Genomic DNA, 26,354 nt, shown 5'->3' with positions numbered 1-26,354 from the left:
TTATTTTACACCTTTTACCATCTGTTTCCATCTTCACTCTCAGTTTCCATTAATTCTCTTATTATTTTATTACACCTCAGCCACCTGTAAGTTTTCTCTCCTTACTCTATTATTTCCATCTTCTTGACACCCATGTATAAACCCTTCTAAAAATTACAGAGATAAAAAATAAATAGTGCAGTTCTAGCCCTCGCCAACTGAGGGCTAGACACATCTTTTCATCCAACATGACTCAGCCTTGTCTATTCACAGTTCCTACACCTACAACCATTTTATTCACAAGACTCAAGAAATCTGTAAGCACTACCATTATCAAGTAATTGCTTACCACAATTACTATAACATTACTTTTATGTGAGCTCTCTGTTTATCATCCAGTTCTGGGTGAACTTGCTGCTGGAAGGAGGGAAGACCACTTAATTTGTTGATTACGTGTTTAACAAAAAGATCACACACAGAAGTAGGTATCTATATTTTATATATAAAAACAGAAGAAAATGAAATATCGGTCTGAATTAGGTACAGAAATCACTGAAGTACAGAAGAGTATTTACAGGCTAATAAAAATATATTCAGCTTAACTAGATATGATACATTTGCTGTTAAACGTTATACCGCCTATAGGAATGACTTCATAGATGTTTGGACACATACAATAAATACTTGGATTTCATTCGATATAATGGTTGATTAACATATATTGAGATGGATTCAAACCATCTTCACTGCCACAAATACACTTCTACAAAGAAAATACTACATACAGTCTTTGATCAGAGTTAAATTTATTGCCATCTAGCACTTTCCTTAACTAACATGCTCTTAATTAACATTGGTCCCAGATGCCAACAAGCTCTGTCTACCTTTAGCTTAAAATACAGTCGTCTCAATGAAGTTTGCTTGTTTGTTTGTTTTTAATAGGCAAGGAATTATCTACTAGAAAAAAAAATGCACAGTTTTCTTTAGAATACTATTTTATTCTTGAAGTAAAAATATATATACATGCCAGTAAACGGTTTTACACTTTAAAAAATAAAAATGAAGCCTGAATACTGCCTTTCCTCGGAAATTCTTCCAAGTTTCTTTCTTTCCACCTCAGGGATCAGCAGGACCGAGTCTTCCAGTTACTGACAAAGGGAAAAATACACATTGGTCTACTGAATCTGGAAATCTCAACTTGCAAAACTTTGCTCAATTTAAATATTAATCTCAAAGCATCTCAGTACGACTACGGCACATGAGTATGTTAAATCAGCTGGTACTAAGTATGGAGTACAGCCACGCTGCAGTGTCTGTGTCTGCATATTCCTCCCATTCAGGGCTTCCTAAACGAAGATTATAAAAACTGCAGGGAAAGAAACACAGTGATGATTTACTGATACCTGATTTGTCTGCTCCTAGTCATTTTCCTCAGCCATTGTTCCCTCTGTTGATCTCATAAATAGATTAAAAATAGATAAAATAACACAGAAAGGGTCCGGTAACTTGCAGATGATAAAGTGTACAGGATCGTAACAAACAGGTGGACAAGGAATGTCAGGAAAATAACTCCCGAAATATTCTCCCACCTCAGGCTGAAATGGATCAATGGACTAAATGGAAAATGAGCTACGCCTGAAAATAAGGAAGATCAAATGAATAAGGAATTTAATCTTTCCCTCAGATACAGGGAAAGTGTGCAGGCAAATTCAGTGCTTTTAAAAAGCTCTTAGACTAGTTGGACCAGCCTCACATCTTACAACTGCAGCAGAATTTTATACAGCTATGATTTTCAAAGACGGTAAAATTACTACTTGGCTTCAAATTACACTCTCTGCCAGGGAGCACAGAGTGTTCTAGGCCACTGGCCAGTTTCAGAGTGCACTCTTACTTTACTAACTGAGAGGGGAAAAAAATAATAATAATAATTAAAAAAAAAACAAAACCACACAGTAGCAGTGGATTTATCTGCTAATTTGTACCCAACATGCCTGTAATTTTTGATGCATCAGAAAAAACATATCTATGTCTGTTGACCTGTTCCTTCTTTACACAGATTCATTTTTAAATACTAGTGCCTGTGTGGTGAAAACTGTACAACTTGTCTATTCTAAAAGCCTTCAAACAGTATGCCATATGACAAGGGCTATTACAAAAAATGAACCAAATAACTCCACTGAGTGAATGGGACTCATGCGTACAAGCACACACACAAAACAATCTTGTAAATAGCAAAGTTAAGGGATTTATAAATAGAAAAATCTTTGAATAAAGTATATACATTTTTAGGATTTTTCTATTAACATATATATAGTGCTCCTATGAGAAACAAGCAACCGTGTTCTACATCACAATTTTGAAGGTCAAATTAATTGATGTTACTCTAAAGGCCATCCAAGTTTTTCCTTAGGTACGTAATATCCTACATACTAACACTTCCAAAAATGTTTTTTTCACATTAGTTCCACTGTCAAATAATAAAATCTTTTCACATTACAGTCCAACAGCCTGCAAAGCAGTGAATAGGAAAGCTATCTTAGCTGTCTGAAATAATAAATGTGATTACGAAGAGAGTTTGTATATGAAAAAAAAAGTTGCATTTCACCTAAAGATCTACAAGGTCAATTCTTGTACATCTACAGTTATACAAGAAACTGGCCAAGAAGCTGTCCTCAGCATCTCCATTTGCAACCATGCCATGGGCCTTTAGATGCACACCAATTAAAAGCTAGTTTCAGATACACTGCCATTACAAAAACAGTATCTTTTCTCTTTCAACAGTAAGACAATTACAGGTTAATACAACTGCCCAAAAGTAACAGATAGGGCCAGACACTGTACAATTCTGAGCAACTCTTATAAAGTACTGTGCACTTTATTTTCACTTCTTTAAAGATTATTTTAATCTGAAATATGTTCAGTACCTATTGAGAGTACTCAGCATTTCTTAAGCTCAAGCTAATAATGACCAATTCAGATGACTCCACACCAGTAGTAACCAAATCCATTCAAGAACGCACACTGAACTGATGATGTTCAGACACAATACCAAAGGGCACACATAACTGTGGATGTCTTTTAAAACTAATTATGTTTGTAAAACCCTTTAATACCATGTTTAAATACGCTTGGAGCAGTTTTCATATGGAAGAATTAGCAGTGAATTAATTAAAAGAATAATATCAAAAAGCACACCCATAATATTATCATGGGTCATAGCTAGTAAGCACTCCATTGCTGAATTTGGGTTTTGAAGACCTTGCTTAGTAACAAGGTTTTGCTATTTTGAGAGGAAAAAAATAATACAACCAAAAAACAAATGAACAGAAAAAAAAACATTGTTTTTGAAAGTTATAAATCAAAATCTCCAAGTGGAAAATTCAGGTATGCAACAGTACAATTCTCCCTCACCTTCCAGAGTCAAAGCTTGTTTCACAACAAACTGAACACTGGTTGTCCCTTTAAAACATCAAGGGGTTAAAATGAAGCTGGTCACATCTTATCCCCCTTCCTTAGGGATATAAAAGAAAATAAAAGCTGAAGGTATTGAGGTTATCCTTTTTAGAAATCCCATGCTTTGGTGCTTATTATTAAAAGGAAATTCATTTTACATGCAATGTGTTAAGTAGCCGTTGTGTGTCAAGGAAAAGACAGTTCTCCACGCTTAAAATTGCTCACAATGAAGCCCTGAGGTAACTGCCTTTTTTCCAGGCAAAAGTAACAGTTCCCTTTGACTTTTGATTACCCTTTTACAACCTACATTTGTGTACGCAAACTCGGAGCAGTCAATATTGATTATCAGTTGTTCCCAAAGATGGGATCTGTCCAGTTGTTTTTGTTTGTTTCTTTCTTTCTTTAGGATAAAGACTCAGCAGAACGGGTTAATTTGGGTGCAGCATCTTCTAATGAAGCTTCAACTGAATTCCCCAGGTCTCCATTTTCATGTCCATCAATACTTGGTTTCTTATCAAACACTGCAAGTTAAGAAGAAATTTTATTTAAAGAGAAGTAATCTTGGGAATAAAAGATTAGTGAGATTTATTTCAGAAACTAGAAAATGTCCTGAGAAGACTGCTAAAAATACAAGCTCATGTTTTCAGTAAAACACTATGGAAGGAAAACATAAATTCTTGACAAACATCTAAAAAAACATACCTGAAGAAGTGAACAATACAAAATAATGGCTCACAGGGTATTAACTACACCTAGACTAGTCAGGAAAAAATAAGAACAATTGGGAAAAAGTGATCAGGAAAAAAAACAATACACAAAACACAAAAAAATTATCTAATTCAGTTTTATCTAAGTAAACCAAGCCAGTGAGTAAGGGGCCAACCAAAAGAGCTGACAACTTACTAGTAGGTTAACTGAATTAACAGAAGATAAATGTTACAATTAACACAAGAACAGTGTTCTCCAGAAACTGGTTTGTATACTGAGACCTCAGAATTAAATACAACGCTTTTTAGAAGGCTTACCTTGTGAGGGTTTGACATCCACATTTACTTCTTTCCTACTGGAACCTGAATTTTCTCCTTCTTCCAGTTCATCAAGATATAAACGATAACGGTGTCCACTCTCATCCTCATATTCTACATTTTCATCATCCGAATCAACTTCTGGAGCAACATACACTACTTCAAATTCAATCTCGCCTCTCTAGAACAAAACCGAAATAGGAATATATTCAAGGGAACATACTAATTGTCTGAAAAAGAGAAGCAATGCAGCAACAAGATTCTAGACCACAAAGCATATCAGAAACATTTTCCATTTGGGGCTGTCCACTCATAAAATAATAGACCAGGTATCACTAAATAATTATTTCTATGGGGAGATTTAACAAGAAGATTTCCACCAGCCTTACAAAAGAATCATTGGCCAACACAAAGGTTTAACAGAACAGTATTGACCCAGCCCTTTTCTCATAAACTGTAAGACATAGGAGGACTCACTGTAAGGTGATGGAGCTTCAGGAATTACCATAGCTTAGCATAATACTGTTTGATTGAAAACATTAAAAGTCAAGGCAATGCAATAGGCAGAATAAAGGAAGTGCATAAATTTGCCTGTGGATAACAGGCCCCAACTGACCTGTTGAGAGAGGATAGTTACAGCTTCTTTATGTTTGGCATCTCTTAGATTAACTCCATTTACTGCCAGAATAGCATCACCAACATGCAGTCCTCCACATCGATCAGCAGGTTGCCCAGGATGGATTTCAGAGATCAGTATTGGAACACCATGCTCCTTCCCACCCTACAGAAAATGAGAATTTTAATAAACTGAAACTTGCACTGGCAGAAAATCAGCATTCTAGTAGTTGTTCTTAATGTGCTTATTTCAGCTTTTATTACAGAAAATAAGAAAGAATGCTTTGGACAAAAAGAATACTTAAGTAGGTGGTATGAGATGTTTCTTTTAATTCTTCTCCTCAGAGAAGAACGGTCCAATTTCAAATTTAGGGCCTAAGCCCAAAACAAAAATTGAAATTCTAAGTTTTACATCAATTTAAAGGTTTCACAATCTATCAAAATGAGTTAAATTCTTAAGTCACACAATTATAGCTACAAATTTACATAATGCAACCTTATGCTTTTTGATTGCTGTGCTCTAACGACATATTCACTGTTCAGTATTTTATGAAGTACAAGTTTAAATTGCTTCTTCTTTGTAATGGAAAATAAATGCAAGCATTTACTGTGATTGAAATTCCTAGTCCTTCGTGGTCTTCTTTAACTAGCAAAACCTTTCTGATTGGACCAACACCTTGACTCTTCTTTAAGGCATCTGGATCCTAGTTTGATATAAAAAAACAAATCGCATAAAAACTCAATAAACTGTAGATACAAATGTGTGAATCAAAACACATCAGCATTCCTGATTTTTTCAAAATTACTTGTATCAGGACATTATATCAGCAACAGACCAGCACCGAGCATGACAAACCTGAGTGCCCCCTTACAGATAGGCTATGAAATCAGAAAAGGTTTCTCACTATGCACTTCTGACAAGAATAATCATTTCAATTATTTCAGTGACGAGTGTCACACGATACATGCAGCTTCCAAAAGCAGGAAAAGCAGACACATATTAAAAATATAAAGGGACTTCATAAAGGAATACTGAATACCGCTGAAATGTTGTACAACAAACTGTAACTTAAAGCTAATGAAATGATAGATGTAATACTGTGCCACGAAAGGGTTTGCTCACTCAAGTTTATTTTTGTTATATTTAAAACAAACTACATAAGCCATTCAACTCAAGACCAGAAAAGAAGCTAAATTAATCCAGGTATTTATTTTGCTATTGTCTTTACGCACATCCTTAAAATCATACACACGCATAAAGCATATTTTATACGTCATTAAGAATATAAATAATAAGATCCCTCTGAATATCTAAGATATTTAATACAGATCTATCAAAGTAATGCCCTTTCTTGAAAGCATTTAATTTCATGCACTGAATGCTGGGGGTTCATGTGCTAGGCTAGGTAAGACAATGTCTACCAAGGCTACACATGCTAAATTCATATTACTACACATACACAGCAGAGACTCAATTTTCAAAAGGACTTGAGTATTCCTACGTAAGGCATCAGAATTGTCTATCAGATGGTCATGTCTGTAGATATGCTATTCAGGATGGATCTGTCCTTTAAGTTATCTAGCTCTGGGTTCCCCTGAATAATAGAGACCTGTTGAGAGTGGGCCAAAAAGAGGGTCACAGAAACTATCAGAGGGCTGAAACACTTCTCCCGTGATGAAAGGCTGAGAGCATTGGGGTTATTTAGTCTGGAGAAGAAACAGGTGTAGGAGTAGATGATCTTTAACAGTCCCTTTTAATACAAACCACTTTATGATATAAAATAATTACACATATATAAAAGTGATGGTTAAAAGAACTCAAAAGTGAAGTGAAAACAAACAAAAAATAAAGAAGTAACTCCTATCTTTTTTTCCTCAAATGTCAGAAATTACAGAGGAATGAGTCACCCTTTCAACTTACATGTCCTGGTGGTGCTTGCATTGGTCGTTTTAGATCATTCCTACCTCGACAAGCTCTAATAACAGTTTTGTGACGGTGAAGGTGTATTTCTGCTTCAAGCTGATTCCAGAGCTTGTCATGAGCAGGTCCCTTCATATCTCGACCCAGCAACTGAATCTGTTGAACTCTACAAACAACAAAGAGAATAAACAACACACTATAATATAAAATCAGTGCACCATACAACTCACACTCCATCAGATTACAGCATGCAGTCACACAGTGTAAGTGCAGAAACTCCACAGAACTATAACAGTGATTAGCATGTTAAACTTCAACAGACATGTATATATACAAATTCTTCATAAGCTTAAAGGGCTCATCTACCTCACGAAATCCAGCAAACTTAACTAAAAACAAAACAAAACACAACCCTATGGCTCTTCTTTGTAATGTGAAGGATTTTTGGTTTCTTCCTTGTTGAATTAACTGCAAATACGAGACTTTCCCTACTAACTCTTAACTTTGGGGATGCAAAGGAAGAGAATAAACAGAATTGCAGAAGTGACCATTTGTGTGACTGGCAGAACATGTTAGACATAAAATATACACAAAGTTGCAAATAACAGATGTGGCTGGGCTTTCCCAATGATCAGAGGGACCAAAAACTGTCCTCAGTAGCCATATGTAGCTATCTTATTTCTCATTTAAAAAAAAAACAAAAGCGTAATAGATGGAATATAATGTCGATTTTAAAGAGAAAATTTAAATCCAGCTGTAAGGGCAGCAGACTCACAAGAAAAGATTCAAACTGTCAGCTCAGTACGATGTATTTAATAGTGTTTATGGCAAGATAAGAACTAATTTATTGCTATACTATATAACTAGCCAATTAATGGGCAATTAGATGGACAGTGCAAGAGTATACTAATTAAGATAGATGCTGAACCGAGATAAAGTGACAGATTACTTTCAGTCAGATCAGAACTGCCTCATCATGAAACATCTTTGTCTCCATAAAGTAAGGAAGTACAGAAGGCAAATTCTGCATTGCTTTCTGTGGCACTTCTGCAGGGATAAAAATACAACTTGGATGCTACAGATTGGGATGAGTAAAGCAGGATCAATGCTGCAAAGCCAGGTGCCTCAAAATAACGATATTTCCAACCCACCTCAAAACACAGACCTGGGCACCCCCAGCCCTATGTGTGGGCTCTAAGGATCCCTGCAGATGTTAATGGGACTAGAAAGCTCAGGAATATGAGCATAATTGTAACACCGTGCTGCTAACAATGAGAATTGTATGCTGTTTACTGTAGTTATCTACTGCCAGTTATCACAGTTATGTTGTAGAAATATCACACTCATATGCTGCCAAATTTAAACCAGCATAACTGACATCACTTCATCTGCACAGCCATGCTTAAGCTATCACAGTTGCATGCTGAGGTTATTAGAGAACACTACATGTATACTTTAGATATACATGTCACAGAAACTTTTCTTGCAAGAGCATATCTCTGCACTTATCCTTCCTGCTAACAATTTTAAAAGGTAAAGAAATGAAGGTTTATAAATAAACCAAGAATAACTCATTCTCAATACTGTACTAACAAAGGCTTTGTAACACAGCTATTTACCAAAAAAAACCCAAAAAACTTAAACCTTGGTTAAATTAAATTTTGGAGCATAATGTGATTTTTGACTGGCTTCATTGAGGTAATTCTACTGTATTAATCCCTAATGCTTATAAATATAGTACAAAACATAGGAAAAGAGAAGTCAACAAATGCTATTAGAAAACACTTAATGGTTGTAGTGGAGAAGATAGTGAACCAAGAAGAAGCCTGGTTTCTATTTGATAATAGAATAAAAGAAGGTCAAGAAACCTACAGTATTTATTTACATCTCTCTAACTCTTTAAAAACCATGACTTCATATATACATATATACAAATATATGTATTTTATATGGGCATGGTGTTAAGAAATGACGGGCACAGATCAAGCTCATTGTGCTACATGCTCTCCAGTACTAAACAAAAGTCTTGTAACAACAACAGCAACTAAAACTCATGCTAAGGACAAGGATTGATTTTACATACCTTCCAGCTAATTCCTTATCTAAGTACTTGGCTGCCAATCTTGCTCCATAAACCTCAGCCTGAAGAACAGCAATGTGTCGACGAAGAGCTTCATTCTCCTTCCTCAGCAACTTCACTTCAGCTTCCAACTGAGCTTCCTTCACTTTTTCCTTCTTGCTAGCTTCAAGTTCTCTCTCCTTAAAAAATAAAAACAAAAATAGTTAGAAAGCTTTTATCAAAGTAAATAACAAAAGAGCACACCAATGTGTGTGAAATAATGCTATTTCTAGGACATGCAGAAAAACAAAAATGACTCTGTCAGTGTAGCTACTGCACCTATCTCTGAGGAGAGGTGGCTTTGAACTCAACTTTGTGCTCCCAATGTTATTTTTATCCTGCTTACTACTTCTGCACATTATACATATACTATCTTGAAGTCCAAGGACTGAAATAAGCAACAGCACTTCTCCTTGCCACAAGTAGGTGGCAAAATGTAGAGTTTGAGTATCATAGAATCATACAGTTACCCAGGTTGGAAAAGACCTTGAAGATCATCAAGTCCAACCACAGCCTAGCCATAGTACCCTAACTCTAACAACCCTCTGTTAAATCATATCCCTGAGCACCACATCCAAATGGCTCTTATCATTATTGCTTTTCCTTATGTTAAGATGGGAGTTTCATCCAACGAGAGGGAAAAGATTATTTTTAAAATGTAAAAGTTAATAGGAAACCACAAAATATTTCAAGTGGATAATATTCTTTAAGTATTTTAATGACCTTTCAATATGCTTCAATGTTCTGTAGGTTCTTAAAATGACCAGTTATTATCATGCAAACAACCCAGAAATGTCCAGCCAGGGATATTTCCAAGTTAGATTCCAAAGACCACAAAAACAAAACCAGGGATTTTATATATGATGGTACCCACCCTGACAAAATTAGAAGAGACGTAAGTACAAATTAACTTCATTATAAAAAAAAGAAAGGAAGAAAGAAGGAAAGAAATCTATTGTCCTTTACTACCTTTCCCTCTCCCCATGAGAAAAGAATTCCAGAAGTAAGAGTTAATTCCATAGTGCTCTACCTCGAATGTACAGATAATGCATAGATGCAATCTTTTCTAAAACCCAGACTACTGGAACCTAAGAGGAATTAGCATGTTCAACTCAAGTTATCATCCTACTAAATCAGCTACAGGAGGAGTACGTTTGGTTACTTGTATCTTTTGTATCTTGTTTTATATCTCTTTTACAAAGCAGAGAGAAAAAACTCAGCAAACAGTAAACTATGAAAACAGTAGAGACAAAGGATTTATTACTGTTCCCTTTTAAATACGGTTGCCTACTGGAAAAAGCAATAAGAACTAAGTTCACTAAAATGCATTTTAAAAGACACATAGAGTACCTAATAAATGTTTTTTATACTTGTATAAAGTACTACGCTATTAGACAAATAAAACCATGAGGTGCTACTAAAGAAGCAACAGGACAGAAACAACATTTTACAGAACTGGCAAGACAAATCTGTTAAGAAATGATGAATATATTTATTCACTATTCCAAGAGTAGAAAACAAAACAACAGATATGGATTGTGATACCACATTTTGAACACTGAAGCTACGTTGCTATATAGAAACCAAAAAGAGGTATTTTCACAATAGGTATGTAGGCATTTGTAGTTCTTTGCCAGAAAGAAAAATGTGGATTCGACAGACTCTACTTCTCAACACCTGTACCGGGTTAGATGAATTGAGTACATTACACACCAGTACGTGTTGGCCAAGAACTGCCTAGCCATTGCTTGGAAAGTGTAGAAATCAGAGATTGCTTGAAAGAGCAGTAATTCTCATAACAACCCAGTTTTACATCTGGTTTAACTTGATTGTGCATTGTAAATGGTATATCTAAAATAGGAGGAACAACATAATCCCAGTTTTCTTCCTATTTTCTCTATAACTGCGACCCAGAAGCCACTGGACTCCCTCCAATCGATCACTACATGAAGAAAAGTTGAAGGTCTGCAGTACAGAATCACTAAGGATATACTGAAAGGATACATCTTGCTCTAAGCACTTGCAGTGAAATGTAATGAAAGACTCCAAATATGTTTTTTAAAAATAAGGAAGGTAAAGAATCATGTTTCTTGCTTTCTGCTGCTCACAGCATTACAGAGGTTTTGGTAAATATAAAGAACTGTATTTTCTGTTGCTAATACAACAAGTAAGGAAACAAAAACACAACTGCAACACTGTCATGGTTTTGTAATGTTGCTGTCAATATTCCACATCATAACATCATGTGCAGTATGGACCATTAAAAAGTTTCGTAGAATAACAACGTCCCGAATACTCAACTCTCAGAAGAAAACTACATATCCCAGAGGACTTCGCGGTCAGAGATAAGTCATGGGAGGAGGACATACATAATCTCACTCCCAGGCTGGAGCTCTCTCTCTCAGACTCTCGGGGAGTGGGAAGCATTCCAGCCGTGTTGCCTAGAGTTCACAGTAGGCCTCTCTGTTTTTGGGACTCTCTCTCTCTCTGTTTTGTTCAATTTATTAGCCTCAATCATATTGTATTATATTGTGTTATCTTGTATTCTGATATCATATTTAGTAAAATAAGTTTTCCTCCTTAGATTGCCGCCGCTGTTCTCTTTTCCCATTCCCCTTCTCCCTTCCCTTTCAGGCCAGGGGCCCTATGGGGCGGCTGTCCCCTGTCACGGGCACAGGTAGATCTAGGTAACCCGTGACAAACGCTGAGGATCAAAGCTTACAGGTATCGGATGTCCAGGGGCTTTCCAAAAAAAAAAACCAAAAAAACAAAAAAAGGAACAATGATATTGAGGCTGAGGTACACAGTGCAATAAAAGAGGAAAACCTGTTTGAAAGTCTATTACTGGGAAAGAATGAAAAGGAGAAGTTAACTATTCACTGCTTTTTCTTTCCATCTACAGGCTGTTAAACAGGTAAGTATATGACGTACATTAAATGACACCCATAAAAAGAACTGAAGGAAGAACTATCAGAATTTTTTAGAAAAATATCCTATATAAAACACAGTACATCCATGTGGTGCCTCATGCTTTGCTTTAGAATTTGTGTAACACCTTAAAGACTTTTGATCATGTTGCCAAAATACTTTGTCAGAATACCACATTGTGAGATGTCATCTTAAATTACCAGTGAAAATAATAAATATATACATATAGACTTAGGAAATTGGCACTAAAGTTAGAGAAGACAAACTAAAAATGTAAATAAAGTTCTTTACACAGCACTTTGCCAAGTGACAGGAGGATGGAACAAGATCTGCCTTGCCAGTTTCTGAGGCCAATATATAAGTTGTCACGCAAAACAAAAGCACTTAATCATTTAAAAAGAGCAGAGGGAGCAATCAGTATTATATATATATACATACTTACCAATTCATCCACAGAAAGGACAGACTTAAGACAGAAGAAAAGAGTTCCGTAATTAGAGAAACAGGAAATTGGAACTTGAAGAAAATGCATTAAAGACCTATTTCAAAAGAAAGTTACCAGCAGACTGCATTTTATTAAAGGGAATTCTTAAAAATCAAACTGCTGTAATTGTTTTTAGTAGCAATTTTGATATTTCGTTGTGATTATCATTAAAAACACCTTAATTTTATTATAGTATTGAAAACAATACTTTCTCCTAAAATGCCAGAAATTATAAAGAACAGCACAATAACATGAAAAGCACTGCAATACTTGAGAGGAAAAAGCAAAAGAAAGTTGTTCTGATGTTTAAGATGACATTTAACTGATAGGTAAATAAGCTATATGGCAGTTTTCTGAAAGCAGCACAGAAAAATATGTCTTCTGTAACACAGAACTTGATTCTGACAATGGATATTTTTCCTTGCAGAAAGCAAAGCAAAATACATTTTTGCTTGCTCAAGCTACATGAAGCTTCACAGTTTTCTGTGTCTACAAGAGTTCAAAAGGAAGCTTCTCTCCACTGAAACTATAAAATTCCTAAAGGTGAAGTAAAAAAACAACCTCAAAAGATTAGCCCCCATGTCTATAAAAAAAGAAGGAACTACATGGAAATAAGGAGAGAGTGTCAGCCTGGACTGTGAGCAATTTCAACTTTAACATGGATAAAATATGAAGCAATACAAGAAAAAATGTATTTATAGTTAGCTGTCTAAAACAGACTGAGGTCACTTGCATGGAGATTTAATACATCTTTAGAAATTGCTTCTAACAACATAAGGAGAAAGAAATATGTTAGAAGTATGACTGTGTCACTCAGCATTTTAAGTTTCACTAATAAAATCTAAGAATGAAAATCACACATAATTTGGGTTAGCTAAAAATTTGCTTCATGTAAACCTGACGCTTAACACTCAGAATACGTGGGTGGTATTTAACTAATTCTTATTTTATATGTTCAGTTAATAACAGCTCTAATAAACCTTTGTCATGCATAAGCTATAATTCAATACAGAATAACTTATGTGTGGATAATCCAGAGTATGTTATTCTTTATACTGAACATGCAAGTATGTAGATCCAAGAATACTGCTGTAATTCAGTTACACCCTTTGGATCTGAAACCAAAAGAATTTGGGATAGTCTCATTTAGTGAACAGCCTAGATAGTCTCAGAGCCTGAGAGCCTATTACTGTGTTTTATTTTACATTAATTAACAGGACAAAATAGCAGAGACTGATTTAACATTTCACAGATGGTGAAACTTGCTATTTGGAAGGAACTTGTGAAGCAGTTTTAAAAACAGCTAGATGGGTAATCTTTGAATTATGTAAAGAGTTAGAAACCAGAACCTAGACAGCATTACACCACTTCCTAATTTTAAAAGTATCAGTATTAGAATATGACTCTGTAACAAGGTATACAATGCTCTGGATATCAGTCAATGATAACTAGTTACACAGTTAAATTACTGTTATCTTCTGGTATATATTTGAGAAGACTAAGTTACCCAGAACCATACTTCACAAAATTATCGGTTGTCTATTGGTCTTTTTATGACAATATGCTGAATGTAACAATGGTAGCATCTGTACTTTTTCTTTCAGAATGCTACAACAGAGAAGGCTGTGACATCATCTGCCATCTCCTTCTATGGCAAAACAATCCCACTCCTACTCTTGTACTACAGCAAGAACAGATTATTTCCTTCTACACTGTTTTATAACATGTGAAGATTTGGTTGTGTTTTTACATTGGAAGCTACCATATTTCACTATTTCTGCTGCCATAAAAGTATTAGAAATCTTCACAATATTTTCTTACTTCGCTTTAAGTAAGTATTTTCTTACTTCGCTTTAACTTTCAGAAAAGTTCTATGTAAAAATTACTTACTTTCTTACTTATCGTTTTTAATGGATACTAACCACTAACAATAAATTTTGTTTAAAAAAGAAAAAAAGGTTAATTCTCTCCAACATCTTTAGCAGGAAAATTTATAATCAGCTTATTCATAATTTGCAAGGAAGAGCTTCAGACAGGAGAGGAGAAAGTACAATCCTCCATTCAAGCCACTGTACTCACCAGCTTTGCCTTAATAGCCCCTGAATCCACATTCTGACCAGTTTTGGCATGTAGCTGAAGCTGGACAGCATGAAGCTGCAAAAGCTGATCATGGACTTCCTTTTCCAATACTGCTTTCTCTGCCTGGGTTTCTGTCAGTTCAGACTTCAGATCAACTAACTGCGCCTGGAAGATAGAAACCATTGTAGTAATTAGAACAGCGATCATATCAAAACTGACATACATGAATGTACCTTTGGCTGGCACATTTTACAGCTAAATGCCATAACACAAATAACAGTACATGCTGTCATGCGTACATGCTGTCGCCCTACTCAAGCACTCCATCATTTGCAGGCTTTTTTACTTTGCAGTTTCCACTGCATCCATTCATCCACAGATCAAACCACTGCACTTCTGAAAATAACACGAGCTGGATTTTTCTGACAGAGGCTACAGCATTCTGATGATGTCCGCTCTGACACAGGATACTGTCATTAAAACCACAATAGGATTTAAAATCATAGCAACACAAGCACCATTCATACTTCAATACAACTGCATATTACCAGAAAAAAAATTTTTAACCAAAGTATTAATGCAATTATTAAAGCAGAGATAAAATCAAAGAACCCAATTCGCAACACATCTATTACCAATAACTTAACTGAAATAGCCAACTAAATAGGGAAACCAGAAGCCATGAATTAATACATCCCTAAAATGTTTGTAGAAAATCACAGTCATGACCTCTAACATGACAAAAAAAAAAAAAAAAAAAAAGAACATTTTGAAACATTTAAATAGTCTATATGCACACTTGTAACAGGAATAACATGACAAATATACATTTTTAATGGGCTACTTCCTGTCCATAAGTTCAAGTAGATTTTTATAAGATAACCTACATTTCTATGAGCCTTGAAGCTATTACATACCCATGAAAACACAGATGTCAGGGGAGAAGAATTTTGATCATGTTTTGTACTTTAAAAGTAAATTCAGATTCTATTTTTACTTCCAAAAATCTGGAACTTAGAAGCAGAATGGAAAAAGTCAGCAATCCTTAAAAAAAACCCTCACATTAATGCAAAGTATTTTAGATATTTAATAATACTATCCTGATGTTCAAATTCACACTGAATACCAAATTGCAAGTCAACACTCATCCCATCCAATTATGTAAGTCACTGCTTTAAAAGGTCTGTATCAGTTTTAAAAAGCACCAAGGATATGAATATCAGTACTTACTGGGTCCAATTAAGGTATCTAATTTAAATGGATAGCCTCCTTAAGCTTCCAGCATAATTATCAGACATAAGTAGGCTCTTCCAGAGGTGATTCAAAGCACCTCAATTACACAGCAGCTTGATGAGACAGGTCAAGTCAACCTCCAGCTTATCGCTGTTGAAGAACAATGTCCTTGCTATCTGCCTTACCAGAACCTCAGGGACAAGAGGGTGGAAGAAGCCCTGACAATGAGCTCTGCTGACTTCTGAGAACCTCTGACCACCTTCATGGAGCCCCTACAGATCAGGTTAGCATGTAGTTTTTGTGCTGAAGAAACTGACTGCACACACTTTTGGCTTTCTAGCCTTTGGAATGACTAGAAACCTGAGCAATTTGTAAGCTTTCACAGAATTCTACAGCCGAAATTGCCTTCCACAGTGAGATTTGTTTGGGAGTAGAGCCTGACAATCAAAAAAAGGGAGCATCAGGTGGCCTACAAAGGCCTTTATCTGTTCCCTCTGAGCAGAAATGATATCAGAAAAATGAACAGTCCTCTGGGGAATGTAGTAGTTCTCTTCTGGGACAGATGTCCAGACCCAGAGCATTAACTCTTTAATTCCCAGTGCACTACATGATGTTATGACGTGGAATATGGATAGCCCAAAATCATAAAACCATGACACAGGCCCTCAAAATGACTCTTGCTAGCACTTGTTTATAATCCTCACTTCCCTCAATTTATGTTATAAAGGAAAGCCCACTGCAAAACCAGCAGTTCCACATTCACTTCTGAAAGATGCTCACTAAAAAAGGAGAGGAGTCAGAAGCAGAACATGAAGCAAGGAAAACAAACCAGAACCACTGATGCAGACACTCATTCTGAGACCACCGCTCACCGCAAGAGGCTGCAGTACTGCACAGGAGCATAGTATCAGGCCCTACAAAGATTGTGTTTCAATCTGCACAAGCAAAACAAGGATAAATTTGAGCTGCACAGGCAACTGTACCAATCCTTTTGTTGGCAATTTTGTAGATGTGCTTTCCAATGAGACTGTTGAAGGTGAGATGTCATGCATCTCCATGCATACATCTCAATATATCTACAAATGTACTGCACATAGAGCAGGTCACTCATGACTGCTCTAGCACTTGCTGAGAAGCCAGCCGGGGGCAAAAGTAACACTCACCCACAGGAGACCATTTAGCTTCATGGTTACAAGCATTCAGGAGAAGCCACTGAACAGCAAACAGAGAACAGAAACTTTCATTCGTAAATAGTCATGGATAGAGGCTGAAGGGAGGGGTGTCTGTTTAACATCCTTACATCCTTTAACACTAACTTGTTGATTCAGTCAGAAGAGGAAATAGGGGAAAAAGGCTTCTGAACAGATGGACATTCCTTTCAACTTTCAAATATTTACTTTACTTGACATGTAAACCCAGTAGAACTAAATTAAAGTATGGTTACAGTCATTTTACACACCCAAAATACCATCAGAAGCTGCAGCTACATCACATTTATATAAAAACCCTCAATCTATAATTTAGGATTATCACTAAAACACGTCTGTTAAGTTCTAAAAATTACTTTGCTGCTCATTTTCTATCTGTATTACAATAACTGATGTTGTTAAAATGTTTCTAGCTTGACATTGGGGGAGCAAATACAGCTCTACCTCTAAATGTTAACATTACCACAGCTTCAAACCGGAGAATTGCCACAAAGCTAACAATATAAAATAATCTAAATCTGTAGTCAAAGAGGAAGAAGAATTAATCTGCAGCAAACAAAGTTTGCTCCTCCACTAAGGCACAAAATCTTCATTTAACATGGTATGTGACTGTGCTGATTAGCAATTACAATACAGTATTTTGTTGATTTATAACTAGAATAATGCTTTAGTTTCTCGGCTAGTTCATTTGTGAGGCAACATACAACCAGTAGCAGGACTGAGCACCAGCTCAGGGCGGTATGATTCCACCAGGGCAACCTTCTTATAGTGCTATAGCGCAGTGAGAACTGGACACAAAAGACACCATATTGGCACAGATCTTTTGTCCTTTCATTTTCATGGGTGTTGGCACGGTCAGTGCCTTTTGAGATATTTTCATTTCTGTCTCTGACTTGACGAAGTCTTAGATACTCTTCTTACATCAAGATCTAAGACTAGAATTAAGTGCCAATGGCAATGGGAAGCGCCTGGTTTGGGGCCTTAAAATACAAGCCAAAACTTACTGAAGTCAATTAAAAAACATCTAGGTTTCTTCTATAATAAAGGAAATCAGGCCATTTATTTCAATGCTTCCCTTTTCCCATTACTTTTGTCTGTGGACAATATATATTAGTTCTTTTAAATGCTCAGTGATTCATAATATCAGCTCTGTAGTGACTTCTAACCAAAAACACTGAGAAGTTACATAAATTGAGATAAATTGAGTCAGTATGGAAAAGACTTGAAGTACTGCCCTCAAACAATCACCTATTTCTCAATGTGTTCTACAGATATGCCTGGTAACTCCTTTGCGTTCACTGCTCCAAATGCAAACTGTTCCACTCATTTACACTGCTTACAATGTCAGACCTACTCCTTGGTATCTTACCTTTTTCTCTTCATTATTGAGAATTAAAGATAAATCCACCTATGTTTTTTGTTTTGCTCTGTTCTAACTCAAAGTACCAGAAAACAGACAGATGCTTATTCCACAGATCATGCAAAAATATTACTGCAAAAATTAAGAAAAAACTAAAAAACCCACAACAAAATGAAAACAAACCTCTTAACAAAGCATTATGTACATTTAGCATTTAGTTCACATTTCATCTTCAGGTAGTTACAAGTTATGGTCCTACACGTTGCTGTCAACATAATTGCTCATTTTAAATGCAGGGATTGCCTGCATTTAGTCATGGAGTTATGTCTTACCTGGCGTTTTTCATTAGGATGGAGAGGACACTCTTTAAAGTGAGATAAATATCACTAAGGTCTCATGATTTCATATCATACTTTGTAATTTCTTCATATGTTGGTCAGAAAATATATATATATTTGTATTAAAAAAAAAACAAAAACCAAACAGAAAGTGTTAGAATAATTAACTCATAATCATATTTCTGTACGATCTCAGAACTATATTCAAAGAGCAATGCAAACTTCTGAACATATAAGAATAAAAATGTGGACTTTGCCCCGGACAACATGCAAAGTAAATATAAGAAGGAAACAATGAATAAATGTAACACGAAAAGGAAGTACAGAAACATTTGTGTATAGGAGGGCACAACGGGAAGCAGACAGATGGCATGCTAAAACCACAGGTTACCATTTTTCACCATCAGCAGTGCTTGAATGAGGAATCATTATATCATGGGCTCCTAGACCCAAAGCTTCAGAGTGAGGAGGCCCAGAATTACAGAGTGTGGATAGTGTGATAGATGTCTTACATCAACAAGAAGTAATCTGCCTCTCACTTCTGAAAGAGAAAGCAGTTGCAGAGGGGGGCAAGCAGGGAGCTGACAGAAGAAATCAAGTAATGGTTTTAGTTTTGGGAAAATGTCTTTCACTTTCTGAGCTATCGCTCTAATATCCTTTACAGAATAAGTAACAGTTGCATTTGATTTAATAGATATGAAAAAATAATTTAAGTCTTGGCCACAGCCCAGACACAGAAACTCAAACCAGAGCACAGCTGAATTGGAAATCGAGCTTACAGGTCTGAATGTTATTTGTGCAAAGCAATGGCATTACTCACCCCAATCAAGAAAAACAACAGAGAAAAGTGAATTATCTCTATATTAATGCAAGTGATTTTTGAGGCTTGTAATGATACACATTTCGGTATCTCAATTTCTAGCTTACATTAAGAACCTTTTAAGTATTGTTCAAATGATGAGGCATTACAGACACATTAGAAAACACAGATTTCCAGCAAAGGAAAGCAAGGTACATTAAAAAAACTTCCACTGCAGTAATATTGGCAGTAAGTAAAAGCCATAAGCCAAGCACTCATTATATATCATTAATATAACAAATATTCTTTCAAGATTTTCTTTTAATTTGCCTTTAATCAAAGGTCTAGCAAAAAGTAAGACAAAACCCAGGATTATTTACGTCTTATCTCCAAGGCGGCCTGTTACAACCATTTTATCTGTATGACCACATCTCACCATTTCACCTTCCTTCCCTGCTGATTTGACTTGAAATGCTGTTTGAGTTTCAAACAAGCTCATTACAGGGGTAAAGGCGTGTACGAGCTGGAAACTGCACTACCTAACTCTGCTTCAGCCTACCAACCAAACCACATGTGGACAGAAAGGCAAAGAATGCCACGGTGTGGAAATACCGCAGGAGAGAAGCAGAGGTGGAGTCTCCTTCTCTGGAGATATTCAAGACCCGCCTGGATGCCTACCTGTGCGACATTGTGTAGGGAGCCTGCTTTGGCAGGGGGGTTGGACTCGATGATCTCTAGAGGTCCCTTCCAACCCCTACAATTCTGTGAATCTGTGACTGAATCAGATGGTCGTAGTGATTTCAGAGGGTGCTCAATATTTGCATTAGAAAAAGAAAGAAATAAACCAACTACCTTTCCTGACAAATGAGCCAGAAGTTATATTTCACCGGTTCCACTGATTGTTACTAACAAAGCACCTTGTGTGTGCAACTTTTACAACAGTTAAGATTATGAGAAAGGTCCCTATTGGTGGATCTTGCTGTGGGAACAACCAAAATTCACAGACAGATAAAGCCTATGAGGTACTTTTACCTTTTCAGCAGTGTGTGCTCATTTGGTTTATACCAGACTCCAGAAAGTTTACCAACAAATGCATTTATGTATTTAAACGTTTGCTCCCGATCAGGATCATGAAGCAAACACTGCACCCACTCTTTGCATTCTGCTTCAGTATACACACAAAAAAAGCAACATGAATATCAAGAAATAACACTCACATAGTTAGTGAGCATTTTTCTTTTTTTTTTTAAGAGAAAAATGTTGCTTACAGGCAAAAATAGGCTAAAAAAATAAATTATATTTTACAAACAGTGATATCATTATTACTGAGAATTCCCATAATATTATACAACTGTGGGACAGAAAACAATTTTTCAAGAGCTGACAGATGCAACCACTGCAGCTCGACGCCCAAACACACACAGATGCAGACACGCATATGATGGAGGTTTGGCAGCAGCAGGAACAGGGAACACACTTAGGAAATGTGTGGCCAACTCATACTAATGAGTTTTCTTGGGAACTGCTGGACTGCAGCATCAGCCAAAGATATGAAGTATCAAGCAAAGTATTATGCTTCTCTAATTGCTGGAGGGGAAAAAAATTGTCCAGTATCCCATCTGTGTCACTTCATCACTGAACCACACTTAGGCTACAGCCCCCCAAAGGACAGGGCTATTCCACCCCTCCCTCAGCACTGACTTACCTGCTCCTTCCTTCAGACCGAGCAGCACTTGCTGCAACTTCTTCTCACAACTCTATAAAGTTTGCAGGACTTGTTCAAAATAGAAACCACACCACAGCACAGAGCCTTATTCATCTCACCGTGCTCTTTGCAAAGCTGAAGTGACAGCACTGTACAACATACTTGTTCCTGAATAAATCATACACCTTGGAATCATAATCCTGGATGATCAAAAAAATACCTGACTGCAACAAAAGCATAGAATGCTTACCACTTGTCAATGACAAAAATGAGGAGCTTGCTTCTAATTATTTCAAAAGGCTGTATTTGCAAACTTTGTAATGAAATTCTTTATTTCATTAGTTATTTGTTTTCCATTTCTACATGAATTGATACATTAACTCCCATTTATGTGCCAGTGTACGGGAACTACTGAGTCACAGCCTGAACCACTGACTGAGCACCTGGAAGAAGAGATCTGGTCAGCGCTGGGAGCACAGGTGGAGGCAATTCACACATGTGATCAGAAGCCTGGCTCCATCCTTCTTAGACCTCATTTAAGGGCTGACTGCCACTAAGGTTCGAATCTGCCCAGGTTCGAATCCCCCCTGTGGCACAAGTGGTAGAAGTGCCGCTCTGCTACACAGAGGCTCGAATCCCAGGGGTTGGACTCGATGATCTCTAAGGTCCCTTCCAACCCGCACGAGACTGTGATACTGTGAAGGATCTCTTGTGAGGGACCTGACCTTTGTGGTGTTTTTCTGTGAGTCTAGATCTTCAGAGTTGGGTGAGCATTCTTCCCTTGTAATATCTTCTAGCTGTTAATGAGGAATATAGAATTGAGTTTTTAGAAGTCATATTGGTGGTCACTGTCACTATTTTAGAGGTCAAACAAGCTACGTGGTGTATTTCATCACACGAAACCAAGAGTTACAAACTAATTTACATTATCCCTATTGCTTAAAATTTGGAACTCCTAGTACAGGAGAGAAAAAGAAAATACAGTTTAGCATTTCTATTATGCACTGACTGAAATTAAGGTGAGCTAGTTGTATACAATTCCATGATTTCTGATACAGAAAAATATGAATTAAATGCAGATCATCCCTTTAAAAAGGCAAATACTGCACTGCTACTGCCTGAACATCTGCAAACTAATCTAATTCTAGGATACAAAATAAGCTGTATCACGTCTCGTTCTAGATTGACCATATTCCATCCAGTACCAACAGTTTTCAATTTGAAAAGTGAAAAATATTCAGAGGCAGATGTGTAAAAAAAGAAATGACACCTCAGTAAAAGATGGACAATTAAACACATTTGAAAACATAAATCAACTTCCTTTTCTTATTAACTCACTAGAGCTATGTTCCCAGCATTAAAGGCACATCTGTCACGGAGCAAAGAAATACCATGGTTGTACATAGGTGCATTTCATATTGTAAGCCAAAGGAGAGAGGGGATTAAAAACAAACCAAAGGACCTTCATGATAAAGTGTATAGTCTGATCTTGGTTGAAAAGTGCTCCTAATCAATAATGCAGTTCTGCAGCACGCTCTGTAAGATGGACTCAAATGATGTGAAAAAACACCATACATATAAAGCCACCTACAATTGGCTTTTTTGGGTACTGAGTTGCTTTCTTTTCTTTTTAAATAGGAATCTTCATGTTACCCACACACACTACACATCCTTTAGCTGATATAGCACAAGTTAGTAAAGAAATAAAAATTCAGCTTAAAGGAACTTGTTCTTCTAAACCTATTAACTCCTTTTAAGTTCAACAGTAACAAAACTACATAGACAAATAACCTCTTAAACGTTTGCTTAAATGCTTTCCTAAACTCTAGCCTGCAGTTGGCTTAACCCAACTGCCAAGACACAGGGTGTGCTCTACCAGACATTCCATTCCAGTTTGTTCATTTAAAATGACCGAATGAGGCTGGCAGTCAAAGTGGCAGAATCAAGCTCAGTTTTCACCAGCACATTAAGCTACTACTTCTACTTACACTGAATTTTTAAAAGATCATCCAGTCCAACTGTTCACCTATTACTAATAGCTCCCACTAAACCGTGTCCCTACATAGATAACATTCATTCTCAACAGAGCAGCTCCATCTTTCAGAGATTAAAAGTGGCAGTTTTCATTTTCAATTTATGACTAATAATCATGATATTTGGATGTTAGGGGGAAGTTCTTCACTAGGAGAGTGGTTAGGCCCTGGAACAGGCTGCCCAGGGAGGTTGTGGATGCCCCGTCCTTGGAGGTGCTCAAGACCAGGTTGGACAGGGCCCTGAAAAATATTGTTCTGTAGCTGAAAATCTGCTCTATTAAGAAATCTTACTGTGCTCTTTGTGCTAGTTTCCATAGAAATAAATAGGAGATTTTACTTTCAGAGCAATCTACGATCTTTCAGGATCTAAGTTTTATAATTTCCTTGCAAAATATTTAAGCATGAAACAACTTCTCAAAGCAATATTCACCAAGCATTATTTCACTCCCTTAAGCTGATATGAAAACTCATCTGTTTTACACGTCTGTACGCAACACCCACCAGCCCTGTGCAATAAATGCTGATTGTCGACTATAAACTCATAAATCTTATTTGACTACACCTATACAAATAAGCGTGCTGTATAGCTTGACAGCATGCATGCAAACTGTGTATTCAGTTGCATTTAGAAGTGTATTCAAGTCTATAGCAACATAAATACAAAGAATACTGTAAACATCACTAGTGAGAACTGTGGTGAAATAAAGACTGCAATGAGCAAAACTTCCTTAGTGAGGTATTTATTCTACTTTGAAATAACCTGAATCTCTGTTAAGCTTTACCAGAATTTTGCATAACAAGGTTTTCATACCAGGAAGAGATCAGATTAAAACCAAAGCCAGCTTACTTTCTTCATTTCCTACTGCAAGGAAATCCTTCAGAAGATTCTTCAATTATTTCATTGCAATAAGTGAAATACAAAGGACTAAAAGAACCAGCACCTCTGACCTGTCCACTAAAGCTCTTGCAATGCACTTGCCTACATGGCTTCTAAGCAGCTCTCCTTATTCCCATATACTTCAGAGCTACTGGAACAAACAATACAAATCTAAAAAGCATGCTCTACAAGAGATACTGAAGAAGCTAACGATTTCTAGCCTAGGGAAAAGATAACTGAATGGAGACGTCTCAGCAGTCCTGCAGCACAAAGACTAGTCTTGTCACAGAAAGACAAGAAGGCATCTAATGTCCACGCTCTCTAAGGACAGGCCAAATGACATCCAAACACACTGCAGAAAGAAGCCTCAAGTTGGACTGCAGCTATGAAAATGAGAAATGTAAAATTGCCCAGATTTTCCTTCCAGAGTGCTCCAACTATTGCATCAACCACAGGACTTCACAGCCCTACCTCTTCAGTAACATCAACACCAGCCAACTCAGCTCCAGCAGACGCTTCTTCCTTCCCACTCTTACTGAAATGCTCATTTAGACACAAAGAAAACTTTACAGCAGTAAGTCTCCACACAGATCGTGAGATCTTGGTTATGAGTTCAAGTGAGTTCAGCAAGGGACTATCTGATCTGCTAGGAGTATGAAGAAGGGACAAGAAGGCCTGTCAGGCCTATCCCCAGTCCATTTTTCTGTTCCATTCACTTACAGACAGGAATAACTGCCGCCTGTAAGCTTGAAGATTCTTGCTGTCTTTGTCCCATTTTGTAAGGATTACCCAACTTCCTAGAGACATAATGCAAATACAAGGCCAGCCAGTGGTATCTGCTGCTCAAGATGCTCCTTTCATCACCAAAGACAACCTTTTATCACCATGAGCAACTCCATAACAACACAACCCGAAGGGATCTGCTGGGCCGCTCCAGGCCAGGCTCCCGGGGGACAGCCGCCGTCCTGCAGCTCGGGGCCTGAGTGCCGAGCAGTCTGCTTGCTGCCCACATCAGGCCTCACCCTGCCGTGGGCGGACAGCCCCAACCCTGCCGGCCCCTCAGCGACCCGCCGCCGAGCCCTCACCTCCAGTTTGTGGTTGATCTGGGACACGGTCTGCGCCTTGTGGCAGAGCTGCGCGAAGCAGGAGCTCAGGCTGGTCATCTTCTGCCGCCCCTCATAGGTGATGTCGGCCTGGTCGGGGTCGATCTCTCCCAACAGCAGGTCCACGTCCACGAAGGCCTTGTCGAACTCCTTCTCCAGCACCTCCAGCCAGCGGAACATGGACACCCCGCCGCCCGGCGCCGAGGCCGCGCCGCCCACCCCTCCGCCGCAGGCCGCGCCGGCCGGCCCGCAGGAGCCAACGCCGCCCGCCGCCGACATCCCGCTGCCCACCGCCCGGCCCGGCCTCGCCTCGCACAGGGCCCGGCTCCCGCTCCCACCCGCCCCGGCCGTCTCCTGCGCCCTCGCGGCGGCCCCGGTTCTCCCGGCGCGGCCACGCAGCCAAGGCGAGCGGAATGAGCCCGAGCGCAGGCGCGATGCCGCTGCCAGGCGGCCTCGGGGGCGGCTGGCGCTGCCTGCCACAACTCCAGGCGGCTCCCAGGCAGCAACGGCTGAGCTCCGACACCGCGATCGAGGCCGCTGCGCTCCCGGCCGGTGGCGGCAGGGGGCGGCGGTGCTGTCATACAGTGCGCTGTCAGGAGGGGCTGGTTTTAGGTTCAAGCTCTGCAAAGGGGCTAAGATGCAAACTTGAAAGTATTGCATAAAAAGGACTATCCTAGACGTCTGTGCACCTACAGATACACTGGTAAATGTCATTATACCAGTCGGAAAGGTATTTGCATTTCCTAACTCATTTTGGATCTGAATCCTGCCTACAACAGAGTCCCAGAAACTCTGTACAGCACAGGGTGCAAAGGACCCTAGAGATTGTACAGCAGAGAGATGACCCCCAACAGCAGCAGACAGCAAGAAGATGGCACTGACATGCCCTGCCTCTGGGCTGCAAGGTGTCCTGAAGCCAGTTTCTCTCATGGCTCTACTTCACAGAGAGACAAATTACAGCCCAGCAGTGTGACCACTCACCTGGAATACAGAGAGAGCTGTTAAAGCAGGAAAGGATTGCACTTCTATCAGTTTGTGTTTTCAGGAGAGAAGGGTAAAAGCAAACTTCACCGCTAGCAGCAGTTTCATGTTTCC

General features: G+C 38.0%; 1 protein-coding gene across 1 annotated transcript; it reads right to left on the bottom strand.

Annotated features, from left to right (window-relative positions):
• Positions 1–461: 461 nt before the first annotated feature.
• On the bottom strand, positions 462–25,553 carry GOPC (golgi associated PDZ and coiled-coil motif containing). Its single transcript, XM_032443296.1, has 8 exons — positions 25,242–25,553; positions 14,604–14,768; positions 9,077–9,252; positions 6,994–7,159; positions 5,681–5,776; positions 5,074–5,238; positions 4,458–4,638; positions 462–3,953 (listed from the first exon to the last, which is right to left on the bottom strand). The coding sequence occupies exons 1-8, from the start codon at positions 25,536–25,538 to the stop codon at positions 3,835–3,837; spliced, it is 1,365 nt and encodes a 454-aa protein (XP_032299187.1). The 5' UTR covers positions 25,539–25,553; the 3' UTR covers positions 462–3,834.
• Positions 25,554–26,354: the final 801 nt, after the last annotated feature.

Source organism: Coturnix japonica, chromosome 3 (assembly GCF_001577835.2).
Source record: "Coturnix japonica isolate 7356 chromosome 3, Coturnix japonica 2.1, whole genome shotgun sequence".
Taxonomy (NCBI): domain Eukaryota; kingdom Metazoa; phylum Chordata; class Aves; order Galliformes; family Phasianidae; genus Coturnix; species Coturnix japonica.
Note: the sequence above shows the minus strand (reverse complement) of the source record. Positions and strands in the feature narration are given on the sequence as shown.

Excerpts from the sequence above, each read along its gene's own strand:
- GOPC (XM_032443296.1), bottom strand. The coding sequence starts at position 25,538 with ATGTCGGCGGCGGGCGGCGTTGGCTCCTGCGGGCCGGCCGGCGCGGCC. Across the intron at positions 14,769-25,241 it reads AGATCAACCACAAACTGGAG|GCGCAGTTAGTTGATCTGAA; the intron begins GTGAGGGCTCGG and ends TCTATCTTCCAG. Across the intron at positions 5,239-5,680 it reads GACTAGGAATTTCAATCACA|GGTGGGAAGGAGCATGGTGT; the intron begins GTAAATGCTTGC and ends CATTTTCTGTAG.